Source organism: Canis lupus, chromosome 33, assembly GCF_048164855.1.
Source record: "Canis lupus baileyi chromosome 33, mCanLup2.hap1, whole genome shotgun sequence".
In the NCBI taxonomy this organism is placed as follows: domain Eukaryota; kingdom Metazoa; phylum Chordata; class Mammalia; order Carnivora; family Canidae; genus Canis; species Canis lupus.
The window spans coordinates 24,028,084-24,050,610 of NC_132870.1; the positions used below are offsets into that span (position 1 = coordinate 24,028,084).

General features: G+C 37.2%; 1 protein-coding gene across 4 annotated transcripts in view; it reads left to right on the forward strand.

Moving 5' to 3' along the window:
• NFKB1 (nuclear factor kappa B subunit 1) overlaps nt 1–22,527 on the forward strand; it is a 118,338-nt gene that overhangs the window by 21,395 nt on the left and 74,416 nt on the right. The window contains exons 2-5 of one of the 4 annotated variants that reach the window (XM_072810464.1): nt 4,922–4,967; nt 9,857–9,932; nt 13,757–13,797; nt 18,279–18,377. In XM_072810464.1, the coding sequence (XP_072666565.1) occupies nt 4,929–4,967; nt 9,857–9,932; nt 13,757–13,797; nt 18,279–18,377 (255 nt within the window). In that variant the 5' untranslated portion in view covers nt 4,922–4,928. Of the gene's footprint in view, nt 1–4,921; nt 4,968–7,892; nt 8,084–9,856; nt 9,933–13,756; nt 13,798–18,278; nt 18,378–22,527 lie in introns of those variants that run through there. The other 3 variants (XM_072810465.1, XM_072810466.1, XM_072810467.1) reach the window with 3 other exon arrangements.

The window sequence follows — 22,527 nt, forward strand, 5'->3', positions numbered from 1 at the left end:
GCTACTGGCTATGCTAGTAAGCTTCCCATGAGCTAATATTTGAATGTTGTGTATGTATCTGCCATCTATTAGAGTGGTATTCCATTATGAACAGGAACCTTATACCAGCTCCAGCCACAATGTATTTGTATTTATGAGGTAGCTATTCTACATTGATTAAATTGGTTGCATTGTACCCAAATAAAGCAATAAGGAACTGAAAATGGATGGAGGTGTGGAAAAAGATGGAAAATGAGTTTATACAAATCTATCTAAATGTGATAGATTATAAATATTGATTTAAAAAAAAACAGCTATTTTGAGAAAAGTAAACCCACCATTAATTTTTCTTTCATGATCACTAAACCAAAATATCAGAAGATATAAATAAATATCCCCTTTAAAGTTAATTTTTTCTATCATATTTATTATGAAAAGGATTCCAGTAGTGTTTAGAAATTTTTCACTTACTCATACTTCATGTTTTATTCACTATATGTCATTAATTGTTAAACATGTTAAACTTTTAAGTTCAGCATGGCGTTTGATTTTCTCTTTTTTCCTTAAAAACATATATTTCTAATTACATATATGAGTTAGAAGATTAAAACAGGGGAATCCCTGGGTGGCTCAGCGGTTTGGCACCTGCATTCAGCCCAGGGCATGATCCTGGAGTCCCAGGATCGAGCCTGCTTCTCCCTCTGCCTGTGTCTCTGCTTCTCTCTCTCTCTCATGAATAAATGAATAAAATCTTTAAAAAAAAAAAAAAGAATTAAAAAAGGAAGGTGTAACTTAGGGAGTAATAGTCTCCATGTCACTATATATGGATCTGAATTATTTTTAACAGCTACATAATATATAAGGTGTAAGTGTAACATAATTATAATCAAACATCTGCTATCAAAGAACATTTAGATTGTTGCCAGTTTTTTGCAACAATGCATATCCTTGTACTATTTTTTTTTTTTTTTTTGCACACTTGCTCATCTAATTCTTTAGTACAAATTTCTGGGAGTAGGATTGCAGAGCAAAAAGATAAGTGTCAGTTGAATATTTCACATTATATGTAGTACACATGTATTTGTGCTTTACAGTACACTTTCTCCAAAAAATTTCTCTATCTGGATAAATAGCCTTTATATCAATTTATTATTTAACAAAGAAATAGCAAAAAGTCACTCTTTTTCCTGTAATTTCATCCTCATTGTTGTCCAGGATGAGGTATTAAAGTGACACCTAGGTGGTGTCTGTACAGCTGAATATAATCTTGAAAATAGAGACACTGTATCTCTCTCATTCCCAGCTGCATCCTCTGAATGACCTAACATTCTGTTTTTCAGACTGCAGATTGTCACCCACTGGTGGGTCATGAAATCAATGTGTTTGAGAAGTTTGTTGTTTTTCTTTTTAATGAAATGTAATAGAATTTTAAAAAGTATGTTTTCTTACAGTGGACCCTGACCAAAAAATGTGAATATATCTAATCCTAGAAAGTTCCTCCAGATATAAGGAGGGAAGTGGCCTTGGTCTTGCTTGCTGCCTTCACTAAGAACTCTCTGTGCCAGCCTTTGATGTCAGTAGTGAGATTGTCACAGATGTGTAGAAAATAATCCATTAGGCATTTCCTATAGAATTTGTCACATGTTTCGAATTTAGCCAGTTATAACATTATGCCTCTCATGTGAGAAGTACAAACAATGTGCTGGAGAAGCTGTTTTTCTTGCTAGCAAGCCACATTTTCTATTTCTCTTTCCACTGTGTGAAAATTTTCCTGAAAACCTCACCCTTGGGGGAGAGAGATGCAGAGAGCTTAGGCTCGTCTTCTCACCAGTCAACCCACTATCTCCCTTTCTGTTTCAAGGTCCTTCCTCAAAAGCACGGAACTGTGCAAAGGGAAAGTGAGAGGAAGGGCTCAGGGAGCTGGGGGGCATTAGGGGCTTTCCCTGGTCTTTCCTAATCCTTCAGTTCTGAAGGCTTAGTCGGTATTTCAAAATTTTGAAATAAAACTTGCTTTTACAATTAATGCAAATAATTCTCATTGATTCATCCTTTCTAAATAATTCCTGGTTTCTTTTGACATTTTGTTTTTAAATTATGATTTAACATTGACATCATTCTGAGGGTTACTGTTACTCTAGCTCTGTATGGTGCATTTAACTATAAAAGTTCAGATTTTAATCACCACCCACGTCTCTCTTGGGCTACTATGGACTTTTTTTTTTAAAGATTTCATTTATTTGACAGAGAGAGAGGTACAAGCAGGGGGAGCAGCAAGCAGAAGGAGAGGGAGAAGGAGGCTCCCCACTGAGCAGGGAGCCCAGTGTGAGGCTCAATCCCAGGACCCTGAGATCATGGCCTGAGCCAAAGGCAGACAGTTAAACTGACTGAGCCACCCAGGCACCGCTGCTGTTAGGCTTTTAAAACTGATCTTTTGGCACACGTTTGTGCATAAATCATGGGGATAATATTGGCAGGAGGACTGTGTTTAACTAGGTAGCATAGTGTGTCTAATGCCTACATATTCATTAAGGTTTTAACTACAATAAAGATCATGATAGGAATCCTGTGGCAGTTCTAAGAAAGTAAATTAAGTTTGTTTTTAAATCTAAGTGAGGACCATTTTATATTAAATCCATATATTGGGCAGCCCAGGTGGCTCAGCGGTTTAGCACTTGCCTTCAGCCCAGGGCGTGATCCTGGAGTCCTGGGATTGAGTTCCACATCAGGTTCCCTGCATGGAGCCTGCTTCTCCTCCCTCTGCCTGGGTCTCTGCTTCTCTCTCTGTGTGTGTCTCTCATGAATAAATAAATAAAATCTTAAAAAACAAAAACAAAAACTTCTCACTTTACAGATGAGGAAACAGAGGCCACAGTGAGTGTCATTGTGTATCCAGAGTCACACACCCAGCAGCAGGAAGAACTTTGGAGTTTTGAATGACTTAATTCCTTTTTTACTGCATCAGGGCAATTTTCCTTTTTTTAAAAGGAAAATTAATTGCTTATCTTAATTGATTACAGTTATTTGTCAATCTTTAGCAGTTTTATATTTTAGACAAGTATTTCTTTCAAATCTGCCTAGAGTTCTAATCCTACAGAATGTACCTTTCAACCTTCTGCTACAGGTGGACACTGCTCTGTATCCCACTAGCAGTCCTCACAAGGCTTGCTCACTCCTCATCAGGCACAGAGGTCTCTGACAAGAGAGGACTTCATTTGAAGTCAGTGTCCTCTTTGGAGGATTTTGTTCTTACTGGAGATGTATTCATTAGGGTAAAGGCTAGTCTGTTTTAAGAGAGGGACCGAGCAATATTCTAGGTCAAAGAACAAAGAAATTTCTTTCTTTCTCATATCATCGCCAGTATTAGCTATTATTCATCATCATCTGTGTGGAAGAAGCTAGGTCTTCTTCATGTCTAGGTTTTATCCAGCAGCAAAGAGAAAAAACAAAAACAAAAATATGAAGGAAGCATGTCAAGGGCCTTACGCCCAGACCTGAAAGTGGCACACAAATAGTTTTGACATTCCATTGGTGAGCATTTCACCAAAGGAAGTGGAGAGGTATACTCTAGCTGAGCAGTCACATTTCCAGCTACAGCTCCTATCACCGTGCAAAAGGAAAGAACAGATTTTGGCATGTAATTAACATTCTCAGCCCAAGTCCCAAGGGCCCTTGAGTGCTTTATAGACTTCATGAAGAAAAAAAAAAAAAAAGAAAGAAAAAATTTGACTCAGAAATGCAGTATAACTGAAACTAATGTAAAATCATGTGCCAACTATATTTCAGTAAAAAATAAAAGAAAAATTTATCTCAGGAATTAATATTTGCTTTCAGCCTTTTTTGTCCTTTAATCTTTCATGTAAATAGATCTAAAATTTGATCTAGATAAATTTAAATAAAATCAGCTATATTTAAAGTAATAATAAGGATATTTCTAAAGTAAGTAAATCCAAAATGATATGTGATTTTTAGACACTGTTTTTATCTGGCCATGTGGTTTTTCACTTTTCTCAGGGCCTCTGGGTAGTTGAAGATTGCTAGGGCCTGCAGTATGTTAGTATCTGGCTACGGTTGTTTAAATCTGAGACTATAGCCTTGATAATAAGGATTCTTACAGTTTTTCTCTGCCACTGTTTTAAAAAAGTTTTATTTATTTTAGAGAGAGAGAGTGTGTGTGTGCACACACAAGTGAGAGGAGGGGCAAAAGCAAAGACAGGGAATGGATCTCAAGCAGATTCCACTCTCTGAGTATGGAGTCCCAACAGGGCTCAATCTCATGACCCTGAGATTATGACCTGAGCCCATACCAAGAGTCAGACACTTAACCAACTCAGCCACCACCCAGATGCCCTTCTGTACCACTTTGACAGTGGTAGGAAATGGCTTACTGCAGTGGAACACACTAGAGAGCAGAGCATGGCACACGGTGGCTGTCCTCCCCTTGTGCTGTGCAAAGCACTGATCAGGCCTTCTGACAGCAGGAGGACCTTCTCTGAGCTCCTCAACTCGAGCAGTGAGCAGAAATCTTGAGTACTGTTCTAGGACCATCACTGAATTCATGAAAGGTTGGAAAATAATCTACACAAAAAGCTAAGACTAAATCCTTGATGTCTAGATGGTGACAAATAGAAATGACCTCTAAGAATTTCAGTACATCTGACTTTTATACAGAAGGTGAAGATTGGTTGCACCAAACTCCAGGACACTGTTGTGAGCTTGACAGAGTTTTGGATTGTACATGAATGGTAATTCCTTGATTGTGCAGTTTTCCTGCTGTTAGATTCCAAAAAGGAACTACTCTTCTAAGGTTGATGCCTCTTCCTAAGATCTTTTAAAAAAGATTAAGTTTGGTTGTAATGGAATAATATAGTGTTCTCCTGCATGATGGATTTCTTAAGTGTCATTCCGTTCTTACAGTTTTGTTTTGTTTTGTTTTGATGCACAGCTCCAGAATGGCAGAAGACGATACATATTTGGGAGCGCATGAGCAAGTAAGTATTATAATCTCACTGATAATTTTTTGTAAATGTATTCATACTTTAAAATATATAGAGGCAGCAGTAGTATTTATCAGAAAAATTCTAACGTTGGTAAAAGTTTATTTTAAATTGTTTTTGCAGTTTCTGTGTCTCTCCATGTGAGGTCAGAGAGGACATGTTACATAAAATGAGTAACTTAAACCCTCTTATCACACACACGACTACATAAAAATTATATATGCTACAAGTCAAATGATAAATACCATATTAGTTTCCTAGGGCTCCTGTAACAAATTATCACAAACCAGATGGCTGAAAAAAATAGATATATGGTGTGCCTAGATCGCTTAGTCAGTTGGGCGTCCGACTCTTAATTTGGCTCAGGTCATGATCTTGGAGTTGTGGGATCCAGCCATGTTGGGCTCTACGCTGGGTGTGGAGCCTGTTGGGGATTCTCTCTCCCTTACCCTCTGCTCCCTCCCCCTCTCCTTCTCAAAAAACAAAGAAAAACAGACAAACAAAAACCAAATATATTCTCTCACAGTTCTGGAGACTAGAAAATATCAAAATCCAAAATCCACACAATGGCAAGGCTGGTTACTTCTGGAAGTTCTGAAGGAAAATCTGTGCTCGGCCTCTGTCCTAGCCCACTGGTGGGTGTCAGCAGTCCTCAGCACTCCTTGGCTTGTAGCTGCATTGTTTCTGCAGACCCACCTTCTTTGCTATGTGTCTCTCCTGCATCACTGTATCCAAGTCTCCCTCTCTCTTCTCTTATAAAGTTCCCAGTCATTGGACTTAGAATCCACCCTTCAGTATGTCCTTATCTTGACTTGATGACATCTGTGAAGACCTCATGTCTAAACAAAGCTACGTATGTAGGCACTAGGGATTAGGACTTGAATGTCTCTTTGTTGAGGGAAATACAATATTTAAAACTCATCTAATGAGGAGGCAGATTAGTGTAGTGCAAAGACCTTTGGTCATAGAATTCAGATATCTTGATGCAGGTGCTGGCTGCTACTGATCAGCTCATAAAATTTGAAGAATCACTTACCCCCCACCATCCCACTTTTCTCATTTGCAAAATAGGAATGCTAGCCCCACACTCACAGGGGTGTTGGAAAGACTGAATAGGCAATGAATGTGTTTTGGGAACATAAAACTATTCATTATAATTTTATTTTCACTTGTGAAGGGATACCTCGTGTCCTTTTCCCCTCTTTCTCTTTTTTTTATTTAAAGATTTTATTTATTTATTCATGAGAGACATACACAGAGAGAGAGAGAGAGAGAAGCAGAGACACAGGCAGAGGGAGAAGCAGGCTCCATGCAGGGAGCCCAATGCGGGACTCGATCCAGGGTCTCCAGGATCACGCTCTGGGCCGAAGGCAGCACTAAACTGCTGAGCCACCCAGGCTGCCCCCTTTACCCCTTTTTCTCCCAGCTTTTTACTTTGAGAAACTTCAGGTCTATAGAAATATTGAAGGGATGCCTGGGTGGCTCAGCGGTTAAGCGTCTGCCTTTGGGCGTGATCGACTCCCACAATGGGCTCCCTGCACGGAGCCTGCTTCTCTCTCTGCCTATGTCTCTGCCTCTCTCTCTCTCTGCGCATGTCTCATGAATAAAATAAATAAAATCTTTAAAAAAATGAATAGTCCAACAGATCTCTGTTGATTATTAATATTTTGTTTCTTTTCCATTCCTCCTCCTCCCCCACTCTCTGTATATATACACATGCATACATATGTATGTATTTTATATGAAATGTATATTAAATGAACCACTTGAAAGCAGCTTTCAGACTCTAGGGTAATTACAATAGCAATATTAAACTTTTAATGTAATGATTTTTAAGAAGTATTTAAAATACTGAGATTTATTCATTTATCAGCTATTTATTGAGGCATTACTATGGACTACCAGAACCCTGGCTAAGAAGGACTACAAAGTAAGTGGTACAGCTGCCATTCTAATAGGAGAGACAGAAACATAGTTTCTATATAGTGGTAAATGCTGTTGTAGTAGTTTGCACAGAATGAGCTAGAAATGTTGAAAGGGATCACTCTACTACCTGGAGAGAAGAATAGGGTTATGAAGGACTTTCCAGAAAAAGTCTATGTAAGCTGCAATTTGTAAGATGTAGTTTGCTAGACTACACCAGGAGAGAGAACATTAGGTATGAGAAGACCCTGGTCCAAGATTCATAATCATTTCACATTAAAACTTTAATGGCAACCACCTAAAAAAAAAAAAGGATTTTCCAAATTTACACATGCAAATAATCAGTCAGAAAAATAAAACTAAAAGTGAAATACTTTTTAAGGGATCTGTATCACTTCTTCAAATAAAATAGACTTGTGTAGCATTCCTTACTCTTGACAATGTTCTGATTTATTTAGAAAGTAAGCATTGCTTTTCACATTAAGATGCTCCTTTTGCATTTTATTGTGCAAATGGTCTATAGGATCAATCTAGGAACATTTTCTTTGATTACAGCATAAAAGATATTTGGCTACTCATATTATCTAAAACCCATGTTTTACCTTTCACTTTTAATGTGCTATCTCGAACATTTGAAGGCAAACTCTAGCCAGCATTAGGGTTGTTCTGCTTGGTTTTAGACCATGCTTTCCTGTCTATACACAGGAAATCTTATCAACAGGAGATGGTCCTTTATGCCACACAAAAGTAAAACCTGCTGAAAACATTCATTTCGAGAGTTTTTCTTATGTGGGCACTTTTGTGATCATCAGCAACAGGGGTGCGGTACGATCAGATATTTCCATTTTTGAGGCGAGAGGTCCTTGAGGTAGGAGGGTTTTTTTTTTTTTTTTCCCTTGTCTCTAACTTAACGGTGTATATTTCCTGAAGTTTACATGTCCTCAGCGAAATATCCTCAGTGTTTTAATGTATTCCGGAATTTGCTCTCCAGCTGTGGCCCAATACACAATGCAAGCTTCAGCACACAACGTGGCTTCTGTCTTTCTTGTCTGAAGTGGACTGTGTGTCTCTCTCCTGAGACCAGTGCTCTGCCCTCTCCTCAGTGATTTCAGCCACCTGCAGGACAATAGGGAAGACATTTTTTTGCTAGGTCATCTCTTCTGAGACTTGTGAATACTCTCCGTAAGGTGGGGCCTGTTTCTTATAATACCATGTTTTTTGATTCCTATATTTCCTTTACAGTGAACAATGAGTAGTGTAGATGAGCTTCACTCTTCAGCATTGAAGTGGAGCACATTTACTGTTCCTCAATTGAAAATTTGCATACCTCACAACTGGATCTGAAATGTTCTTTATTTAAACACTGTTTCTTACTCTTGATTTAACTAGGCATACTAGGCTCTTAGGTTCCAGGAACCTCCAATAATATACTAATTAAAAAAAAAAAGGAGTAAATCATAATGCTGGTTTTTGTTTAATACCAGCTCCAGCACACTTACTAACTAGCATATCATAAAAAATGGAATATGGCTAGTTTTTGTGCAGTCCACAGATGTTTCAAACAGATGACTTATTTACATTGAAACAAATGCTTAGCTCAGAAATATGAATTTTAAGCCCTGAATGAACTAAATGGAAAGAAAATTTTCTCTTGAGATAAGTAATTATTAGTAACTTATCAAGATAGAATATATAAATCACTCAATACATACTGCTTGCTTGTTAGTTCTCTGTTGCTACTGTAACAAATTACTACAAATTTAGTTACTTAAAACATCACAAATTTATTTTCTTGCAGTCTGAAGGTCAGAAGTTTAAAATCCAGGTGTTGGCTGGGCTGCATTCCTTCTGGAGGCTTTCCTGTCCTTGCCTTGTTGAGCTTCCAGAGGTGGCCTGCATTCCTTGACTTGTGACCCCTTCATCACATCAACCTCTTATTTTCATCATCATACCTCCTGCCATTCACTTTGATCCCCTCCATCCTTCTTACTGGGCCCACTTCAATAATTCAGGATTTTCTCTCTATGTCCATATTAATTAAGATTTTATTTATTTGAGAGAGAGAACATGAACGGGGGAGGAGGAGGAGGAGGAGAGGAACAAGCTGACTCCCTACTGAGCTTGGAGTGTGATGTGGGTCTCGAACCCAGGACCCTGAGATTATGACCTAAGCTGAAGTCAGACACTCAACCGACTGAGCCACCCAGGCACCCCTCTGTCTCCATATTCATAGTTTAATAACATTTGCAAAATCCTTTTTTGCTATATGAGATAGCATTCAGAGGTTCTGGGATTAGGATGTAGTTGTCTTGGGCGGGGGGCGGTGTGGTGGTGGGGGGCATTATCCAGCCTGTCACACCCACTAAATTCCAGGTATTTTGCATTGTGCTAGGTAAGTACAGGTGAAAAAAAAAAGTGAGGGAGCTCAGTGCTCATTTATATCTGCTGCTTCAACTGTAGGTTATATTTTCAGTTTTTTGGTAAATTGCTCCAGGGTTTATGCTTAATTCTTACAGGCCTTGAAGTTGTATGGCTAGAGTTGGAGTTTATTTTACCATCATCAAATATTTCTAGGATTTCTAGGACTATATCCCCATGCTCGTATTTTTGAGAGTACAGCTTTAAATCATTCATTCAAAAGATATTAAATATCCCCTCTGTGATCAACATATACTGGACCCTGAAGAAATATTAGTAAGCAAGCCACACTGGGTGCTGGCTTCTGACCTTTCTTCTCAAATTCCTTTGTCACATAAACATGGCCCAGACATGTAGAGTTCTGTACACATGAGAATTTGGCTAAGTCTCATGAACGTGTTTTTAAAATCCCGATTTGAAATATTTTCAGATTTTTTTTTTACTTTAGTTTTTGTTCCAGTAATTGTTTTAGGTGTTTCAACTTCAAATATTTAATGCAATGTCAGACAAATAAGGATCAAATTAAATTTTCTTTTTTACAGATGTTTCACTTGGATCCTTTGACTCATACAATATTTAATCCAGAATTATTTCAACCAGAGATGCCACTACCCACAGGTAAGAGCACTCTTCATGCCTGTTGCTCTGTCATTTATTTTGCTTTTGCTTTTTTCTAAATTTGAGATTTGCTAGTAGTTCTTTTAGAAAGTCAGTAATATGCCAAGAAAGGAAATGGTACTATATGTTTTAAAAACTAACTGGACTTTTTGGAACTATATTTGCACAAAGTGTTCCACCCCCTTACTCATTATCTGATTTATATAATTGTTAGTGATTTCTGAGGATGGCGCAGAAAGGCTTTTTTTACTGGTAGCATTTTCCTTTTCACCCAATCTTTTTAGCTTTTGGATTCTTTATAACTCCTGTTTCCTTTATCCCAGATCCACATGAGGTATTCTGAACTTCTCAGATCTATTCCCCAAACATTTATTTGAGTCTCTTGTGTGCTGTCCAGTATGCCAGGTACTGGGGAAACCAAGGTTATAAAAGTTTACAAAAATCCTAAAAATCATCTCTGTAGAAAAATCATCTTTCTAAAAACCTTTGACTTCACATTCTAACCAATTGGGTGGAACTCATGATAATCATCCTTCCTTCTAACATGACTATACTATTACCATGGACAAATTGTTGAATCTCATATGAATGATTTTTAAATCAGCTCATTTAGTCTCTTTTTATTTATTGATTTGTATGTAAGCTTTGTGTGATGGCTCTTTTTATGTGCTCCTCATATCACCAGTGAGACTTAACATATGTTCTGAAGCAATATGAGTAAATTATGGAAGCTGTATATAAAACAGAGAGTTTTGTATTTGGGGCATCTGACTGGCTCAGTTAGTAGAGCATGCCACTTTTGATCTTGGGGTTGTGAGTTTGAGTCCCATATTGGGTGTAGAGATTACTTTGAAAAAAATTACAAAAAAAAAGAAAAAGATCCAGAGAGTTTTGTAATCACCAAAGTGGACATCAGGTATTCTATTTACTGTGGACTTGCTTGTCCTCATTGGGAGACTTCATCCAGTTTGTATCATTCTTGTTTGAAATTATTATTGTTACTCTGGTACCCACTTTTCATTTTTTTAGATGAAAATATTCTGTATTTTTATCTCTATTATGTATTTCTAGGAATTCTTGGGAGGGAAAAAGCAAATCTGCTATATGTTCACCTTCCCTAGCAGAAGTTGTATTGCTGAGGCCTTTCTCTCTTTACTCCACATAACATATTTTGTGGGCTGCTGTAAGTGAGGTCTCATGAAGTGCTGTCCAATCTGAGCTGTAGGTCAGCTTCCTGTGAACAAGTAAATATCTTGGTAGCTTCTGTGTTTCCTGTGAACTTTTTATTCTGGGGTTCAAAGTTCTTTCTTAGTATCAGTGCTTTATTGAAAGCCTAAGAACTTGGTTCTGCCCTCAGAAAACATAAACATTTCCATTTAATGCCTTGTAAATTCCAAACAGTACCCTGAATAGACGTTTTTATTTCATCTAATTAAATAGATGTTTTTATTTCATCAAATTTGTGGAGGTTGAAATAAGATTATCAAAAGAAACATCTCAGTAAATATTATGTGGTCAGAGCTTCACATTGTAAAAATAATTTTTGCCATAATATTTGAAAAACTCTTAAAATTATACCTTAAAATCTCATATCCCAATTATTACCTCATCATTTTTATTATTATGTTTTCCCCTGTCTGTTGTGGTGGTATAGTCCAATTTTTATGATCCAGGAAGATGTATAGATGTTTTATTCACATTTTAAAGGGGTAGAGAGGTTATGTAAACCAATATTAACTTGTAATTCTCATTTGGACTGTTTTATCTCCTTGAAATCTGAGATTATTAGTTCTACTACCTGTTGGAAACTCTATGTGATATATACAACTTTTAGGTCTGTAACATTATATGTACTGTAAGTTAAATTTCTCTATGTAGTAGGATGTTACTTCATGGCATAGAAATGTGGCCAAAAGAAAATTGGCATTAAATTGAATACATGCATATTAAATCTAATTTTCTAGTTGACTTAACTTTTGAGTGTATTCCCTAAAAGAGTAAATGGCCCCATTTCAGTAATAAAATTCCAAAACCTTAGAATTTCACGTATTTAAATGAAATTAAACCATACAGCAAAAATAATAGGAAACCTTCAAGTATTTTTAGAAGAGTTAATAAGTGAGAGGCTTGGAGTTTAATGTAAACATGATGTAACTCTTCTGTATGTTCCATGACATATAAAACTTACTTTTTTAGAGGCCTCTCTTCTTGATTTTAGCATCCTAGAGGGAATGTTTTTATGAATAGATCTGTTACATTATCACACAAGTTATATTAGTTGTGTGAGAATAGTTCTATTTCTAAGCAGTTTTATTTCCTTACCAAAAATTAAATTCTAGCCATTTTGGGGAATTTTTAAATTGGAATTTTTTTCTAAAAGTATTTTAAAATATCCAGGGATAAATTTCATATAGGCAAGAGAAGATAATTTTCTTAAATTATATGGCATTGCCCAGTCACTACCAATTTTTCCTTTCTTGTACATGTTTTGTACAGTATATTTTTCAACTGACTTCCTTATAAATTTCTTACATAATAATAGGAAATAATTATACCTTTGTTTCCTCCAGTTCTCTAGCCTTATCCTGATTCATCATAACATCGAGAAGATAAAAATAAATTCTCTCTTAAGTTATAGTTTATTTTTAATTTCATTGTGAAGGTTTAAATCTTTGTGAATTTATTTATCTAAAATAATATGAACCTCTGTTATCTAAAAGAATGAACTTCTGGCCAAGAGACAGTGAAGACTGAAATGAACACAGAAACATTCTCCTAGAATTTTGTTAGTATCAAACACCTTAATTTACTGTCAAATGAGTGAGAAACACCATATGCCTGTATTGCAGAGCTATAGGTTGTTATACTATTGACATAAAAACTAGCTGGGGAGATTAGGGACTTTCTCATATTGAACAATTTGATTTTATACTACCAGAGGTTCCAATTTGCCTTTGAATTTTCCAAAGTCAAATATAGTCAAGGTATGGATTAAGCTTCTAGTCTTCTTTATGTTTTCATACTAATTAATTGGAATGTGCCTATCTTCAATTAAATTATTTTCAAGATTTTATAAAATGCCTGTGCTGTTTCAGAAGAGTTGATATGAGAGTACGCAGTATTCGGAAATTGTATACAAACATCAAAACTATGAATTAACAAGAGAAGTCAACCATGTCTGATAGGCCAAATGATATTTGGGAGGGTGGGGGAAACAACCTAGCCATTTGGGGAATGAAGACAGTACTTGGGGATTCAAATAAGGGAAAGGAACCAAACACTTAGCTCAAGAAAGGCAGGTAGCCTGAGATCACTATCTCTGTATTTCACACATGTGGGTGCTAGCTCAGCCTCTTATACTTTCACATTAAGCACATTCTCTTTGAGGAATGGAAGTCAGTGTCTAATGATGTGAAGGCAAAAGGAAATGTCATGGTGCCCAGGAAATGGTTGCTGCTTTTAATTGGTATTTGTGTCATTTTAAAAGTGCTTTGTTAGTAGTCAAGATTCTGAAAGCTGTTGACATCTTCATCCTTGCCAGACGAACATCCACCTTCTCTTGGGTTGTGCAATATGCTATCACCATTCAACAAATGTTTATTTGTTGTGGCTCTCTAAAGGCATAAAACTGTTGTTAAACACAAATTTGCTAGTCAGGTGAGGAAGGTAGATTATATCAGTATGGAATTGTAGCTAAAAAATGAATTTTTTGAAACCTCTATTTAAAAACATAATTTCAGAGTTTTTCACTTGCTTTATATTTTGTAGCAAATTTCAGAAGCCTCACACTTCTTTTGCTTTCTGTTTGTTGTTTTTGCTTTTAGCAGATGGTCCATATCTTCAAATATTAGAGCAACCTAAACAGGTAAGAGGGTTAAAGGGATGGGACTTCCTCTTTAAATGCTAGATCCATAAGCACTGAATTCATATCTCAAGCACTGAATAGAATAACAAGTGAATTTTACAAAGGAAGTAGTTTATCTAGAACTTTAACACCCTGCCAATTTATGTGACAATTTCATTTGTCTACTTCATATTTCTCTTAGTCATTCTTCCAAGTGTCCTGAGCCTCAGTAGTAGTTCTGTGAAACCTAGATGATTATAGATCCTTGCTATCTCACTGTCTCCACCATCTTTTCTTAGCAGCCACTCCCTAGGAAAAACTTAAGTTGTCTCCATTCATTTTCATTTATAAGGAAATAGCCATGTATGCAGTTTATATATACTGAGATACACCCATCAACCCTGTCCATGTACATGCGGTACTTCTTAGCCTTCCTCCTTCCTTTAGAAGCCCCACCCTTTTCTATTTGTTCTTTGGAACATGTGACCTAAGATACTATAAGTACCAGTGGGGTGTAGATAAAGTATTAGAATGGACGATTGGGTCCTCTGCCCTCTGGTGTTAACTTTAGAGTCAGCCCCTTTGGAGACAGGACAGGAGCATTTTATTTTGTCAGGCTCTTCCTCTTACCACTAGATTTTGTTGAGGATACCTGGGAATTGAAGTGCCTTCCTTACCATGCCCCCCACTCTGTAGATGAATACTTATTGGAAATTGGGTGGGACCATTGCTATGAAAGAAGAAGAAAAGTCTTAATACTTTTCTTATTGGGGACAGCTCAATTATTATGAGATTTTCAGGAGAATAGTATAGTCCCCCCACAGAATGAGAACAAAGTAAGGGCAGCCCTGGTGGCCCAGCGGTTTAGCACCACCTTCAGCCCAGGGCATGATCCTGGAGACCCTGGATCGAGTCTCACATCAGGCTCCCTGCATGAAGCCTGCTTCTCCCTCTGCCTGTGTCTCTGCTTTTCTCTCTCTCTGTCTCATGAATAAATAAATAAAATATTTTTTTAAAAAGAGAGAGAGAGAAAAAAGTAAGTAAATCTCTGAACGGATGTGCTTACCACATTAGTGTGAGACTGGAGATGAGTATACCTGCTGTCTTGCAGTTATTACCCAAAACTTTTCTAAATGTTTTTAGTAGCTCAACTGAGTGAGTGTAACACTTTTGCATTGTATAACATTTAACACATGCTAACTAGGTCAAGAACTTAAAGCATTCATTGTGGTTACTGTAATTGTGACATGTGTTTGGATTTTGGTTGGAATTTAAAGGATATAACTTTCTTAACTATTATTATAAAGCTGAACTTGGATAAAAGTTTTTGATGTGGAGACAGAATGCCCCATGAGAGTTCGTAGTATTATTGTTCCAGTTGCTTGCAGTGGCAGACAGATTCCATGGACTGCCAACATGACTTGCCTTTGTTTTACCTCCATGTCCAATTCTTTTTTTTCTTTTTTAAAGATTTTATTTATCCATTCATGACATAGAGAGAGAGAGAGAGAGAGAGAGAGGCAGGGACACAGGCAGAGGGAGAAGCAGGCTCCATGCAGGGAGCCCGACGTGAGACTCAATCCCGGGTCTCCAGAATCAGGCCCTGGGCTGAAGGCGCCATTAAACCACTGAGCCACCCAGGCTGCCCTCCATGTCCAATTCTCACAAGAGGTAGCTAATTTTCTGAAAGACTCTCCCAGTGGAAGTTTATCCCCTAGAAGTCTATGCAATGACCTGGCCTGGAAATTTTTCTAGCTAGCAAAACCTGCATAACCCATGAAAGTGAGAAATCAAACTAAAATCTGTTTCTCTACATACTAGGCAAAGCATGTTTTTCAAGTATCTATTTTCATAAGCATAAATAATAAGAATTTTAAAATGCAGTTCCTTATTACAGGTTTACCAGTCATAAGGAAAAATTGACACATATGATTTACCTAAAGGGCTATGTAGTTCCAAAATTCAAAATTTAATTCACTACACGTAAATGTCGAAAAGCTCACCTGAGTAAAACAATGTGTTTGTTTACCAACTAATGTTATTTTGATGTCTGACTCCAGTGAAAGTAAAAAATTGTATTTAAGTCAGACTTTCTGACAGGATAGATGTAGCCCTTGCTTTTGAGGTTGATGATTCATTGTAAGCAAATGGAGTTACTAAAATGAATGGTTGTGGATCAACAAACCTCTAATCTCAAAAATTTAGAATCAGAAACACATTTAGACTATACATGTGGAGACAGCTTATCTTCCTGAAAAAAATGTAATAAATTTCCATCCTCAGGTTAAAAATTCCTTTGCAGAGAAGTTTAGATATTCTTATGCAACCATTTAAACTGTAAGCAAGCTATTAAGACATGTCTCTTTACTCATATTGTATTTGACACTACTCCCAATAAGATATAAAAGCATACATGTATATATTTCTCCACCTGCCTAAAGGAATTTTGTGATTAAAGATAACGAATTACTTTATTAAAATTGTTCATTAAAAAATATTTTTTAAAAAGTTAGAAAAATTGTCTTTTTTTTTTTTTGCTGCAATTTTCCCTAGCTCAGACAGAGATGAGTCATAGCGTAGACCACTAATCTTTAGAATATCCAGTTCTGTTGCATATTATTCAGTGCTAATTATCTAATGCTTTTTAAAAACTGAAGTTGAAAAAAAATAAATAAAAAATAAAAAATAAAAACTGAAGTTGTATTTAAATAGATTAGCAGTCAATAAATCTCTATCTTTATGGTTAGCCAATTCTGGAGGCTCATGTTGCACATGCTGCTGCTTTTTCATGCTTTTAGAAATTTCATTTAAATATTAAAAATAAGCCAGCAGCCTTTGTCCACAAAGGCATAGGGCTGAATTTGTAACTTAGTTTTAATTTGAATTTTGTGAGAAGCAAAGTCGCAAAATTGCTCCTAATGACTAACCATACCTCAGGGTTTCCCTGGTATTGGGTTTGAAATCTCCTGAGGAGTCATATGCAAAAGTATTTTAAGTCTCAGTTTATTGAGTTGATGATACACTCTGGGTCCACGTATGACTTGAGGAACTTGCCCACACTAGGGAATTTACTTTGGGCCTTACTCATCCCATAAAATATGCTTTCGGACTGATCCTCTTTGGAAATCAGAAAGTTCTCAGAAAATATAGGGACATTTCCAGATGTTTATCAAAGGTGTAAATTAGTTCAGGGCCCTTGGACCACTCAGACTATTTTGTAAGACCCTATGATACATAGTGCATATAGAGCGATCAAGGAGGACAAGAGTTTTTACATTGGCTCATGAGCTCAAAGCTGTGAAAACCTTTGCATTTGCCAGGCTTTGTGGTTGTTGAGTATGCAAGGTAGAAAGCCTCTACCACCAGGTAGTGGGTGTGCAGAGCTCCTGATAGCCTAGTGCTCTAGCGTTTATATGAAATCAGTCCTACTGTAAAAATAATTGAAAGGTGGGGATGTTCCTTAAAGAACTAACTAATTTAATTAAGATCTTTGAAAAGGATTTGAAAGAAGAAAACCTTTGGTTAAGTTTAAACTATAACACTACCACATATTGATTGACATCATTTTAAGTTGAGCCTTTTAGGAAAAATTCTGAAAGCTCCCTTAATATTAAGCTTCCCTAATATCAGATCCATTGTCATAATAGTCCTAGTTTTATTCTTAGTATGCAAATATATACAGTTATAACTGTTAGCTTTGTAAATCATAAAATGCTAGAACTGGAATAAACCTTACAGATGGTCTTGTCTTATCTTCTCATATGTATAGATTTAAAAAAAAACAAACATAGAACTTCAGTGTTTATCTGCCCACAGTAGTTCACGTGCTAAAGGCTTCCAGCTATCTCTTCACTGATTTACTACATCTGTAGAATTCTTGAGTTAATAGTATTGAAAGACATTATCTGGTTTTGGATTATTCGGGTCAGTTAATATATTAAGCTGGAGCTTAATAATATCAATAATCATAAAACCTAAAATCTTATCTTCTGAACTGTTGCATAGTGTCTTCTACAACACTGAAGCAATATATTTAACAGGACATTTCTGTATTCCCTTCTGAACCAACTGTAATCAGAGTAGATAAAAGAACTCCTTTTAGTAAAAGTCAAAGAAGCACAAATCAGTAACATGGCCAAGTTCAGGAGCTTGGCAGCGGCAATTTGAGATGAGGAAGCTCTGATTCAAACAAGCTGCAGCATGTCAAGTCCAAGGCTTAAACTCTTCAGCGGTTCACTCCCCACGTAGGCACAGCAGAAGAGGTTCTGCAGGGTGAGGGATCTGGCTTTTAAGCCACAGCTCAGTGCACAAGTATCGATTAACATCTATGTTTATAATAAGATTATGGGAAAAGTGGGTCTCGTTTGCAGTCCTCTTTCACAGGTTATGTTTTTCCTCTCTCACCTAATACACACAAGAATGAAACATTTATATATAACTTTGTTCGTATAATTTGTAATGAGTATTTCTCAAGTTTGTTGGCTCTGTATTCACCTTTGCAGAGAGGATTTCGTTTCCGTTATGTATGTGAAGGCCCATCCCATGGTGGACTCCCTGGTGCATCTAGTGAAAAGAACAAGAAGTCCTACCCTCAGGTCAAAGTAAGTTTGTGGTGTCCTTCTATATGATTCTGGAAGACTGGATTTCCTAAGAGCAAAAGAAAGGGATGCTCTAAGTGAATATAGTCTGCCTTTGGTTCTAAGATGTTTAAATGATTCTTCTACTTTTTAAGTAGAAATTTGTCTCTTAGCAGAAGTGACAAATTTTTAAATTGGATTAATATTTCCATATAGTCAAAATCATTACAATGTTGACTGACTTTTACTATTTCTTGATCATCTCCAAGGGTTTTTTAGTTGTATACTTCTGGAAATTTTAATAAGTGTTTGAAAGAAGTGCTTAATTTCAGCCTTCTGGAGATTTTTTTTTCCAGATCTTATTTATTTGAGAGAGAAAGAGAGGGAGTGAGACAGAACAAGTAAGAGGACGGGCAGAGGGAGAAGCTGACTCCCCACTGAGCAGGTAGCCCAATGTGGGGCTTGATCCCAGGACCCTGGGATCGTGATCCAAACTGAAGGCAGACACTTAAAACTGACTGAGCCACCCCGGTGATGCTTGCCCTTTGAAGATTTAGTGAAAAACAACAGATGACTGGGTTTGTGGATTATGTGGCATGGTATTCAAGAGCCTGGACTAAGATCCAGGCTCTGTGACTAGCCGTCTGCCTCTGCCTAGGTTATCTGACACTTCTAAACCTCAGGACCCTACTGTGTACATTGCAGAAATGTTAATGGTCTGTACTTCATAGAGTCTTCTAGAGATTGAATGAGAGAGTGTGTGTGAGTGTTTTCAGAGAGCTTGAAAGTACTGCAGGGCCTCTCTTGAGCAACCATGCAACTACACGTGCTGGTCCTCAGAACCCACTGCTTTCTGACATGTCTGGAGCGTGCCTGGTCAAACCTTTACACATCTTCAGGTTCTTTTTCTGTTCACTAGTTTAATTGAGAATATCATTCTCAGAGTGGTTTTGAGTTTCTTATGTTCTAACATGATGCCGTGGTTCATGGACTGGTAAGAATTTTGCAGATAAGCCAGTTGATAATTACAGTTTGGCTATTTGTAAAAGTTTTATTTGTCCAGTAATACTAGGCTTTGGCAAAGGGTTATCAATTCAGTTTCCACCGAGGGGTGTGTGCCTCTCAGGGTAGAACATACTTATTTCTTTTACTCTTGGTTTGTCTTTGTGAGAAGGTGAAAGGCAACAGGACAGACCCTCAGTAAAACCGTGATGTGGAGGAAATTTGCCTTTGGTTTTGCCAGCCTTATGTTCTGCTTCCTCCCTCTCCTCCCTCTCCACTTCTAGGTCCAGAACTCTCTAGTGTCTCATCCCAGTCCCAAGACAAAAGACAAAATACTGTGATGTTACTCCTTACCTTTTGAGTGAAATTCACCCCTATTACATGGTCTCAGCCCTACTTGTCATATTTGCATTGGAAGTGTCCTCGCTGCCCTACAGAATGAAAGATTTTCCCATGCAGGGTCATTAGGTGGGGTCAATATAATGTGTTTAACTCATGGAAGGAGACCACAGTCTTAGGGGCTCAAGTCCTTTAGAATCTGGGCAAGGAAAGAGGAGCAGCAATAAACACAGGAATTAGCATTTATTAAGCACCAAAGAGTTGCCAAGTGCTTTACATACATAATCTCCTCTAATCCTCCTAACAGTTCTGACAGGTGAAAAGCATAATGTCTGTGAGGAGACTGAGGCTCAGACAGAGGAATTCACTTGCCTTTCTCAATGGTTGGTGGCTCTTCTTCCAACAGCAGACTGTTGCTTATTGCACTCTCCCGCAGAGTGTGTGCCTGTAGGGTCTTGGAGACAGGGGCCTCGGGAATAGGATGTGGGAGACTATAGTAAAATAAAGAGCAGAGAATTGGAACTCTTGAAGATGAGAGGGAGAGAGGCTCAGGGGGCCAAGAGGCTTCTGATGGTAAGGAGTCAGATCCAACACTTATCTTTCTTTTTCTTTTTCTTTTTCTTTTTCTTTTTCTTTTTCTTTTTCTTTTTCTTTTTCTTTTTCTTTTTCTTTCTTTTTCATTTTCTTTTCCTTTTTCTTTTTCTTTTCTCTTTCTTTTCCTTCCTCCCTTTCTTCCTTCCTTTTCTTTTCTCTTCTCTTTTCCTTTTTTTTCTTTTCTTTTTCTTTTTGAGAGAGTACCTGTGTGCAAATGTGACAGAGAAGCAGAGGGAGAGGGAGAGGAAGAGAGAGAATCCTAAGCAGGTTCCACACACCCAGCATGGAGCCCCATGTGGGGCTTGATCTCAAGACCTGAGATCATGACGTGAGCTGAAATCAATAGTCAGATGCTTAACTGAATGAGCCCCCCCAAGCACTCCTAGTACTTATCTTTTTAACATATGTGTCTGTGTATCATATATATATATAAGTATTTTATGCATTTGTGTATGTGCTTATAATAAGGATAATTGAAAGATACATGTTATCAGCATTGATACTGGTTCTAACTACTGAGGAATTAACATCAAGAGAAAAAAATGTTTGTTTTTTTTTTCTAGACTGGTTCTGTACAAAAAATGTAAATTACGGTATTTTCATGAACTATTTACTTGTACTGCTCCAGTCTTTTGTGGCTAAGTAACAGTTTTTGATACTAACAAATACATAGCATATTTGTTGTAAATGTATCACCTAATTAAAAACTTCATCCATTTATGCTCAGTCTTCATATATCCTCCTCGTGTAGTGGTTGCTGCCTCACATTTACAAAATAATTCAGAAATGAAGCATCCTAATGGAGACATTAGATGTTCTTATCAAATCATAGTTTCTATATCAAAGATTTTAATACTAGGGGGAAAATAGGTATATAAACAACAAATAATAAAGTCAGTATAAATGTGTAAGATTGCTCATTATTGAACTTGAGATACGTGTCATTATTTCACCCAATCATTTATTTTTTATTCACTAATTCAAGATACATTCATTAAGCACTTAGTCCAATTGTAAGAAAAGGAAGAACAGTTTAGAGAATCTGTTACAAACTGTCACTGTTCTCCTAGCTATCATTGTTCAGTGAGAGTTTTAGTGCCTCTGTTGTTCATAACAGTTAAAGGAAGTCATTTTATTTATCTTAAAAGCTCTTAATCAGAAGGATGGAGAGGAGGAAGAGAAAGACACACCATGAGGCGTTTGTCCCAGAGCTCTTCTCCCAGTATCACTGTTAACAGTGATAGTAAAAGGGTCACCTTTCAGGTTCAAATGGATTTTCAATCCTTATTCTCTGTAAAAATTTAGACGGAGGAAAGAGTTGCTCTTGGTATATATCTCTTATCAGGAGGATCTTTCCAATTATACATGTCTTTTGTTGTAGTGAACTAAGCTCTTGTTCTGTGTGGGGCTGGAAGGGGGTGGGCCGGGTACAACTCTGTCAGGGTTTCTCAGACTCCGCAATACTGACATTTTGGCCCAGAAAACTCTTTGTTAGGGGGGCTTTCCTGTGCATCACAGGATATTCAGCAGCATCCCTGGCTTCTACCTGCTAGAAACCAATAGCCTCTCTATAGTTGCAACAGCCAAAAAATGTCTCTAGACATTGCCAAATGCCGACTTTGGGAGTGGGGGGCAAAATGCTTTAGAACCTGCTTTAGAACTGCTGATCTAGATGCAGGGTCAGATCAACCTTAACATTTCTCCTATGTGTATTTTTCTACTCTAATGCTGTAGCATATGAGTTATATGGAATTGCCTAAGTATATTATTTTGCAAACATACATACTTTTCTCCATTACTAGAAGATACTTATTTTCAAGATGATCATGATGACTATATAATTTCTTCTGGGATCTCTGAGCTAGCATATCTGGATATTAAAGAGAAGAAAAAAGATGTTTTAAACATTCCATATTCTATGATAACTGCATATCTAAAAGTTAACTTAGGAGTTCTGTTGGCACTCGGTTATGAACTGTTGCAGAAGAGAAACAACAGAAGAGAAAGTGAAAGTGAAATAGGTTTAGCCAAGGCAGTGAACCTGCAGAGCCGAGGTTGTGCGTGAACAATGGTAGCATCATTGGAATGGCCTTCATCCTCCCTTCCAGTGGAGGGAGGAAGGTATAATAGAGGGCGCCCCGCACTTACCCCAGAATCCATTCCTGCAGGAACTTCAGAAGGGGTCATTTAGATTTACTGTGAAGAAATGCCATTTCTGAGGCCTACATATGCTTTAGCT